At 48.3% G+C, this 10,090-nt stretch overlaps 1 protein-coding gene across 1 annotated transcript; it reads right to left on the reverse strand.

Annotated features, from left to right (window-relative positions):
- Nucleotides 1-7,171: 7,171 nt before the first annotated feature.
- LOC144480125 (uncharacterized protein C10orf105-like) lies at nucleotides 7,172-7,582 on the reverse strand. Its single transcript, XM_078199271.1, has one exon. The coding sequence runs from the start codon at nucleotides 7,580-7,582 to the stop codon at nucleotides 7,172-7,174; it is 411 nt and encodes a 136-aa protein (XP_078055397.1).
- Between the last annotated feature and the right edge of the window lie 2,508 nt (nucleotides 7,583-10,090).

Genomic DNA, 10,090 nt, shown 5'->3' on the forward strand with positions numbered 1-10,090 from the left:
TTAACACTGCAATGAAGTTACTGTGAAAATCCCCTAGTCGCCACACTCCGGTGCCTGTTCGGGTACACTCAGGGAGAATTTAGCCTGGCCAATGCACCTAACCAGGACGTCTTTCGGACTGTGGGAGGAAACCGGAGCACCCGGAGGAAACCCACGCTGACACGGGGAGAATGTGCAAACTCCACACAGACAGTGACCCAAGCTGGTGATCGAACCCGGGTCCCTGGCGCTGTGAGGCAGTAGTGCTTAGCACTGTATCACCCAATACAATTCTGCAGTGCCAACCTCGAGTCTGTGTTCTCCAGACTAGAGTCGGGCTCTAACCGACAACCCAAGTTGCTCACTTAAACGAAAGAACCAAGAAGATTTGTATTTACATAGCTCCTTACGGGTTGCCGTGCCTATTAGTTGCTGCGTTTCCCACATTACGGCAGCGACTCTGATTCAGAAAGTATTTGATTGGCCACAGAGTGCTCTGGGTTGTGTGTGCTGTATAAATGCAAGTTATTTATTTTATTTATGGCTTAAAAGTAATTAAACACCAAGTGTGCCACAGAGTTGCAGTAAAACATGCCCAACTTTGTTACAACAGTTGCCATGTGTTAAATGATCCTTCAGGACACGACAGAGCTCTTCCAGCTAATTAAACCTTGTGTGCACATATTTACAGTTGAAATCTTTAGTTCACTTCAGTCTTTGTGCAGTGAGTGGTGTTAATTCGCATGTCCTCAGCGCTGACAGCCTGAGAATGAATTTGTGTTCAATTGGACACAGCTAAACAATTTCTGCTGTCTGCCACCCTGTCGACTTTTGTCTCACTTTTATTTTGTGGCTTACGCAATTGTACCTCTTTAATGCTCGAATTGTGGGAGACGTTTGGAATTTTATTTTCCTTTTAAAGTATTATCCAGCGGTTTTGATCAGAATGTTCAAAACGCGGGCGAAAGAGGAAGTATTCAGCGACTGACTCACCGCTGGCTTTGTTGTGCTGTGGTTGCTCTTCTCGGGAAAGTATTTTGCCGAGGCTCTCAGCATGGCGCTGTACGTCACTGATGTGAGCACCAGCGCTGTGTGCAGTTTTAAAAAAATTACCAAAGGCTGGAATTCTTAAAACACAAACGTCAAGTGCGAGAGAGGGACACAAAAGACCAGAGTAACCCTTCATCAAATACCCCCCTGAAGCATGAACCTGTCTTGTTGGATGCCGGTGGCAGAGTGGTTAGCACCGCTGCCTCACAGCTCCAGGGACCCGGGTTCAATTCCGGCCTCGGGTGACTGTCAGTGTGGAGTTTGCGCGCTCTCCCCGTGTCTAACACTAAGGAAATTTGGCATGTCCGTGACGACTCTCACCAACTTTTACAGATGCACCATAGAAAGCATTCTTTCTGGTTGCATCACAGCTTGGTATGGCGCCTGCTCTGCCCAAGACCGCAAGGAACTACGAAAGGTTGTGAACGATGCCCAATCCATCACGCAAACCAGCCTCCCATCCATTGACTCTGTCTACACTTCCCGCTGCCTCGGGGAAAAGCAGCCAGCATAATTAAGGACCCCACGCACCCCGGAAATTCTCTCTTCCACCTTCTTCCGTCGGGAAAAAGATACAAAAGTCTGAGAGCATGTACCAACCGACTCAAGAACAGCTTCTTCCCTCCTGCTGTCAGACTTTTGAATGGACTTACCTTGCATTAAGTCGATCTTTCTCTACACCCTAGCTATAACTGTAACACTACATTCTGCACTCTCTCATTTCCTTCTCTATGAATGGTATGTTTTGTCTATATAGCGCGCAAGAAACAATACTTGTCATTGTATATTAATACATGTGACAATAATAAATCAAATCAAATCAAAGTCTGTATGGGTTTCCTCCGGGTGCTCCGGTTTCCTCCCACACTTCAAAGATGTGCGGGTTAGGTGGATTGGCTGTGCTAAATTGTCCCTAGTGTCGGGGATTAGCAGGGTAAATATGTGAGGTTCTGGAAATAGGGCCTGGGTGGGATTGTGGTCGGTACAGACTTGATGGGCCCAAGGGCCTCCTCCTGGACTGTTGGGATTCTACCTCTGTCCGATCAGCATCTTATGTCTTTATAATAGTAGGTTTCACTTGTGATTGTAACTTGCCACGATTATACTGCCATTGAGCAGGCTGGAGCTCTTCTCTCCAGTGAATAGAATCATAGAATCCCTCCAGGGCAGAGGGAGGCCATTCGGCCCATCGAGTCTGCACAATCCCACCCCGGCCCTATCCCTGTAACCTGACGTATTTACCCTGCTAATCCCCCTAACACTAAGGAGCAATTTAGCACGGTCAATGCACCTAACCTGCACATCTTTGGAGTGTGGGAGGAAACCGGAGCACCCGGAGGAAACCCACGCAGACACGGGGAGAACGTGCAAACTCCACAGTGATCCAAGCCGGGAATCGAACCCGGGTCCCTGGCGCTGTGAGGCAGCAGTGCTAACCACTGTGCCACCGTGCCGCCCGTCGCCATGCAGTGTCCTGACAGACATTTTGAAGTTTAGTAAGCTTGTGATGGGGTAGGCATTGGGAAGATGTTTCTGCCTGTGGCAGAGTCTGAAACTAAGCTGTGAACTGAAGGAGTTATTCTGAGGAATCATTGAAGCAAAGGATGACCAGATGGATAAGCGACATTCCGATTCTGACCACAAAGTGCTCAAAAGCATCTTGGAGATCTTATTTTCTTTTTGCAACCACCGTGTCCCCAACATTGTGCATTGCTTTGGAAACCTTTCTGTAATTAATCGGAGTGATCCATTCACTCTTCGTAATACTCAACACGAGGCCCAGCCTGGAGGGAGGCAGCTCAGTGTTTGCGACTGTTCTTTTCAGATTTTCACCAGGAAAGTGTTGGTCCGACATTGTACATGTGTGAGGTGTCATGGACATGTGACTTGTCGGTGTCTAAAGAATGATCTGAAAGCACCAGGTTCGGTCAAGGTGGAGACGGTACCGCACGCTCACCTGGGAGTAGGTAGTTGCTTATTTCTCAGGCTTTTGGTCTGATTGAGACAAGCGAGGTTATCATTGTGTTCTTTTAAACTAAACCATAAAACATGGTGCAGATGATGTTGGTCTCTTGTTCCTCCCACATTAGAGAAAATGTTACAAGCAGGGATAGTGGCAGCTAATATTCATTGCACTGTTGTATGGTGGTATGTTAAATTGGAAAAGAGGGATTTTAACTCTGTGTGGTAGTGTACGATGAGTAATAAATCACCAAGCTCATTATACATCCCTTCACGTTGACTTCAATGGAAATAAAATTTACAGCCGTACAACAGGGCGTCGCATAAAGTCCAGGTCTACAGCGAGGACCAGGTTCACTAATCCCTCACTCCGGCAAGGGGAAAGGGGTTTCAGGCTTGGAGATACAGTTGGTGTCCATTCTGCCTTTCATCCCCTTTGGGTTTAGCTTGTTGCTGAGAGTGTGCGGACAGTCAAACTGATTCGCCCGCGCCGCTGACTCCCCCACCCCCACCTCGCCCCTGCAATGAAATTTGGGGTTTCTGTGCTGATATATTGAGAGAAATCTGGACACGCCACAGCCAATGACTGAGGGAGAAAATTGTGCTTTTGACATTCCGTAGATCTCTGGTTCCTAAGCAACATGAGAATGACAAAGGGTGGCTTTCTCCACTCACGTACAGAAACTATCTGAAGTTCCTCCCCTAGTCAGTGCATGGAAAGTGCTTAGAAGCATCAGGAACATTTGCAAATATCTATCATTAGAACCTTCTACCTAGTAGTTCCGCAGATAGTCATTCAGATTTTCTTGGAAGGACCAGGATTAACCACTTTTGACGGGAGTCCACTTTGCAGAACTCTTATCACTGATCAAATTCACTTTTTCTGTTTCAGCCTTGCTAAGAGAAAATGATTTGCGCTGCTATTTAAAATGGCTCAAGGAGCCTTTTGTTGTCTTGTCATTCGAGATTACATGCTTTCATTTTTATTTCCTCCGCAAGCTGTACCTCAGTTCAAGCCGCAAGGCAGAGTGTACCTCAAAGATAGCCACGAAATAACTTCCCTCATTGGCGTTTATCTAGGGAATTTTACCCTTCCATTATCACCGCCCCCCCCCCCCCCCCGGTCTCCCACCACCCAGCATGCACTGCGACTCACTAATGCACTCCACTTTCCATATCATGCCAGCTTCAACATCCTGCGCAAAGCCAACCACACGGTGGCACAGTGATTAGCACTACTGCCTCACAGCACCAGGGACCCGGGTTCGATTCCCAGCTTGTGTCACTGACTGTACAGAGTCTGCACAGTCTCCCCGTGTCTGTGTGGGTTTCCTCCGGGCGCTCCGGTTTCCTCCCACGATCCGAAAGATGTGCTGGTTAGGGTGCATTGGCCGTGCTAAATTCTCCCTCAGTGTTACCCGAACAGGCGCCGGAATGTGGCGACTAGGGGATTTTCACAGTAACTTCATTGCAGTGTTAATGTAAGCCCACTTGTGACACTAATAAATAAACTTTTAAATGCTCTCCATCCACCTCCCAGAAATCTCCTCCCTCACTCCCTTCCAGAATGTCCTTCCAAACTGTCTTTGAAAGGCCTCTGCACTGAAGGTGCTAGATGAATGCACATTGTTGTTGAATTATTATTGCGGGATCAATGCCATTGTAGGATATAGCCCAGCTCGTGCATCCCGAGGGACCAATTGGAAAATTTCCCTTCCAGCAAAGATGAAACTTTAATTGTAAGATAAATCCACTTTCCCTGGGTTAAAGGGGGAGGCAGTGGTATTGCCGCTGGACTAGTATTCCAGAGACCCATGTATAATGCTCTGGGGACCCGGGTTCGAATCCCACCATGGTGGTGAAATTTGAATTCCAATACAGATCTGGAATTAAAAGTCTAATGTTGACCATGAAACTATTGTCGATTGTGGGGAAAAGCCCATCTGATTCATTAATGTCCTTTAGGGAAGGAAATCTGCCGTCCTTACCCCGTCTGGCCTACATGTCTCTCCAGAGCCACAGCAATGTGGTTGACTCATAACTGCTCTCAGAGATGGGCAATAAATGCTGGCCCAGCCAGCGATGCCCACGTCCCCTGAATGAATGTTTAAAATTGCAGTGTCATATTACCCCGTTCTGAAGAAGGGTCACGTTGACCTCCGAACATTAACTCTGTTTCCCGCTCCACAGACATGCCAAACTCGCTTTAGTTTTTCCATCACTTTCTGTTTTTATTTACCCAACTTCGGATGTTGTGTGGACTAACACCTCCGTGATCTCATTGGCATGCTGATCCCTGTGCTTCTGGGATTATAGTTGAGTCAGAAGTGGATTAATATCCTGGAGTTTTGCCAGGTTATCTTCTATGGCTGTGGACCATCTGGCGATATTGCTGCTTTTAATTTTAATGCATTCTCTCCTTCGAGGATTGAGGGAATGAGGCAGGGAGAGACACTGCTTCCCACTCTAAACCCATATTGAAGCATTGAGGAGGAATTTCTTCAGCCAGAGAGTGGTGAATCTGTGGAACTCTTTGCCGCAGAAGGCTGTGGAGGCCAGGTCATCGAGTGTCTTTAAGACAGAGATAGATAGGTCCTTGATTAATAAGGGGATCAGGGGTTATGGAGAAAAGGCAGGAGAATGGGGATGAGAAAAATATCAGCCATGATTGAATGACGGAGCAGACTCGATGGGCCGAGTGGCCTAATTTTGCTCCTGTGTCTTGTGGTCTTATCAAAATTGATGTAATCCCAGGATTAGCGCTCTCTGGGAGCAGAGTGAGGTGGAGAAGGTAGGGATTTGAGAGAGGGGTGCAGAGAGAAAGAGTTGATGGGAGTGGGGCAATGGTTTTTCTTTCAGGCAGTGCTGGGGCCTTGGATTTCGTTCCCTCTAGGCCACGCCCAAATCGTGCCCATGTACGTCAGAGGTCTTGGAGCCAATCACAGGAGTGGGGAGGCACACTGCTCATTCCAAAGGCAGCATTGCTGCTTTGGGCAGCGAGAGAGCCAGTGGGTGGGATTTTCCAGTCGCACTCGCCCCAAAACCATTAAACCCCGCCTGAGATCAACGGATCTTTACCTGTCCGCACCCCCACCGCCTGCTACAATTCCTGTGGCAGGTGGGACTGGAAAACTGCCTCCCCCAGTATCACAACCCAAGTTTGGGAGCCTCTGGTAAAAGTGATGGATTGTGCATGGTTTTTTGAAAGATGATATTTGACAAGGTGACTGACTGGTCATTCCTCACTCTGTACTTCCATGTCCCATGTTCATAGAATCCTTACAGTGCAGAATGGAGGCCATTCGGCCCATCGAGTCTGCACCGACTACAATCCCATCTAGGCCCTATTCCCGTAACCCCACACATTTCCCTTGCTCGTCTCCCTGATATGAGGGTAAATTTAGCATGGTCAATCCACCCAACCTGCACATCTTTGGACTGTGGGAGGAAATCGGAGCACCCGGAGGAAACCCACGCAGACACGGGGAGAACATGCAAACTCCACACAGACAGTGACCCAAGGCCGGAATTGAACCCGGGTTCCCTGGCGTTGTGAGGCAGCGGTGCTAACCCACTGTGCCACCGTGCCGCCCTGTTATTTAATGACTATTTTAAACAGGAAATGTAGAGTTCAAAACACAGGTGTAGAAAAGGAAGACTTGCAGCCTATCCTGAGATCATCCATTCGGGACAATTTTATATCAGTGAATAAGGATGATTCCATGGAATGGTCCATTTCACTCTGTCCAGCCCACACTGGTACTGGTTATCACTGCTACAAGTGAGAGAACCACTTGCAGATTGATTTACAAAATGGTTTGCCAACGGAATTGTATTGTGTGTGAGACACATGGCAGTTAGCTCACTTAAGCGTCAAGTTAGGACCCTGCTTTGCTTCCTGTTGGATATGCAACGACCACAATCCCACCCAGGCCCTATCCCCATAACCCCATTTACCCTAGCTAGTCCCCCAGACGCTAAGGGACAATTTAGCACGGCCAATCCACCTAACCCACACATCTTTGGAGTGTGGGAGGAAACCAGAGCACCCGGAGGAAACCCACGCAGACACGGGGGGATCATGCAGACTCCGCACAGACAGTGACCCCAGGTCAGGAATCGAACCCGGGTCCCCGGCGCGGTGTATCAGCAGTGCGAGGTGCTGTGAGTCACCGGAACTTTACATTTTTGTCGACTCTGTGAACTCTGAATCATTCTGGTCCGTCTGGCAACGACTGGCCACCGTTGGAGGAGGCGGAGGGAGGGATCGGTTCCGCCTGAAGCTGTTTATCGACCACCTCAGGGAGCCCAAACGCTTCCACAGTTTTAACCGGGGCTCGCTGGAGTCCTCCACGTGATAGGGCATACACTCATAGGGGCCGCGGCGGGAAGCGTCCAGGCCTGCAGGATCGCACAGGGCCACAAAGCTCACGCATGTGGCTAAGAGAAGGAATATGCAGAGCACGGCGATGATGGTTGGCAGGGGGTCTCCCTTCTCATCGGTTCTCTGAAACGTTTCTGTGGTCGTCAGAAGCAGCTCCAGAATGTTCGGCACTGCGGTTGTTCCATTCTCGGCCTCTGAATTCGTCATTCCTGTGTTTTGAGGTTAAAGGAAGATGCGTTAATAGCTTTATTTTTTTATCTTGCTAATTGAGAACCGACGAGGTGAGAAAGCACGATTCAATCCGTATAATTTAAACTTCATATTTTTGTCAAGAAGAGTACACGGCACGATGGCCCAGTGGTTAGCACTGCTGCCTCACAGCGCCAGGGAGCCGGGTTCGATTCCCGCCTTGGGTCACTCCCTGTTGGGTCACTCCCTCTGCATGTTTTCCCCGTGTCTGCGTGGGTTTCCTCCGGTTTCCTACACAGTCTGAAAGACGTGCTGGTTAGGGTGCATTGGCCGTGCTAAATTCTCCCTCCGAACAGTCGCCAGAGTGTAGCGACTAGGGGATTTTCACAGTAACTTCATTGCAGTGTTAATGTAAGCCTACTTGTGACACTAATAAAATCAACAACTTTTATTACCGAGCCATGAGGTATGGGGCGTTGGAAGGAAGGGAGGGAGTAAGGAAGTGTGTAGCCATTTTGCCAATGAATGGACCACATTGACGGACCAGATCGTCTTTTTCTGCCTATCGGTTTTGGGTGTTCGCATGGACGAAGAAAGTTCTTCAGCCCATGTGACCGCCACCCCACTGAATTCTCACCACAGACTTTCTTTTGGATCATTCACCCAGACGGGATCTTGATCAAACATCTCAGAAGGGTCCGCGATAATGTGGCCCTCTTTCAGTGCTGCTTCTGAGTGTTGGGTACACCCTTTAATCCTGCGTTGGGATTCGAATCCACAACTTTCTCACCCACAGTGCAACCAGCTGAGCCAGTCTATGACAGCTGCTGCGCACGACATGAAAATGGCTTCGAACTTTGAACCAGTGCACCTTTTCAGAATACTGATTGCGTAATATTCTGTGTATCGAACCACAGGGAACAACATCTGAAAGTACTGTCCGGAGGAGACTTGAAACTGAGACCCTCTTTGCCAATCTAAGGCATTGTGAAACTGTCATGGATAGATAATAGAATTCATATTCAATTTAGAAGTTTATTGATTTATTAGTCACAAGTAGGCTTACGTTAACACTGCAATGAAGTTGTGGTAAACCACTGTTAGCGTATTGCCTGCGTGTGTGTGGCATGCCCGGGACTCCTCCCCCCCCCCTGGTCCAGGTATAAAGGTGACTGCTCCCCACCCCCTGCCTCAGTCTCTGGACCAGTTCATCGGCATGGGTGTGCTCCAAGTCTTTTGCTAATAAAAGCCTATTTGTTCTTGCGTACAAACTAGTCTTTGCTTGATTGATAGTGCATCAGAAGTTACTGTGAAAATCCCCTAGTCGCCACACTCCGGTCCCTGTTCGGGTACACTGAGGGAGAATTTAGCACGGTGATACTACACAGCACGTCTTTCGGACTGTGGGATTAAACCGGAGCACCTGGAGGAAACCCACGCAGACACGGGGAGAACGTGCGGACTCCACACAGACAGTGACCCAGAATTGAACCCAGGTCCCTGGCGCCGAGAGGCAGCAGTACTAACCCACTGTGCCACCCGTGTCGCCCACGGTGTATTCTGTAAGGTTCAAACTGCATTAGCCAAAGGGTTGTCTTCATCTGAACCCCGTTTGTTATCTTCATGTCTTAAATTGTCAGGAAAAAAAAAGGTCAAAAGGATTCTTATTATCTCGTCTCTTTCTTGTTTGGCTTTCTCTTAAATAATGTTTTACGGTCGAAGGGTTTTAACAACTTGTGAGTTCAACAAAATGGCCTTGAAGAAGAAAAGGAGGAAAGATAATTCTTTACACCTTTCACAGTGAGTTGTCTCGATTCCTTTACCCGGCTCGGCTAATGCTTTATCAAAAGCAATGGAGTCATCGAGCTGAAGGGACCCCTTTTACCCCACATCACAAACTCTTTCGGAACAGCAGCATGTGCAGAATACTCCATTGTAATCCGTTTAACAGCGGCCCCCATTTCACAATCGATGAGCACGGGCAATAGTTTCAAAGCTTTGTGAAGGTTGGTTTCAGTCGGTACTTTGCCTGTTGCGAACAGCGATTGGGTCATGCTGTTTGATTCCTCTGTGGCACGCACAGCCTACATACCTGGCATCACAGTGGCACCGAAACGCACATGCCACCTTACTCATTTGTGTGATAGGCAGGATGTCTTTGTGGCTTGATGGTAACATCGTTTTGGTGGAGAATACCCTCTCACTGTGTAGTATCAGCGTGAAACCTTTTGCTCAAATATTTGAGACACCTTCCCCACCCTCAGTAATGTGAGGCGGACTGGGCACTTTTCAAGACTGCAAGTGGGAGCTTTAGCCCCATTTGTGAATGATATACAGTGAACAGTGATCTGACTGGAGTCACCATTAATGCGCCCTATTTCAGCATCAAACTTACACGGTGGACATGTGGTTGCAAGGTTGCTGATGAGGCCAACATTATAGTGCGTGGAACTGTAGGTATCCCAATGCGTATCTTGACCAGTGAAGGTATGCTTGGACCAACCAGTTCCATGCTTGCAAAACTCA

The sequence above is a fragment of the Mustelus asterias genome, chromosome 28, assembly GCF_964213995.1.
Source record: "Mustelus asterias chromosome 28, sMusAst1.hap1.1, whole genome shotgun sequence".
NCBI classification, from domain to species: Eukaryota; Metazoa; Chordata; class Chondrichthyes; order Carcharhiniformes; family Triakidae; genus Mustelus; species Mustelus asterias.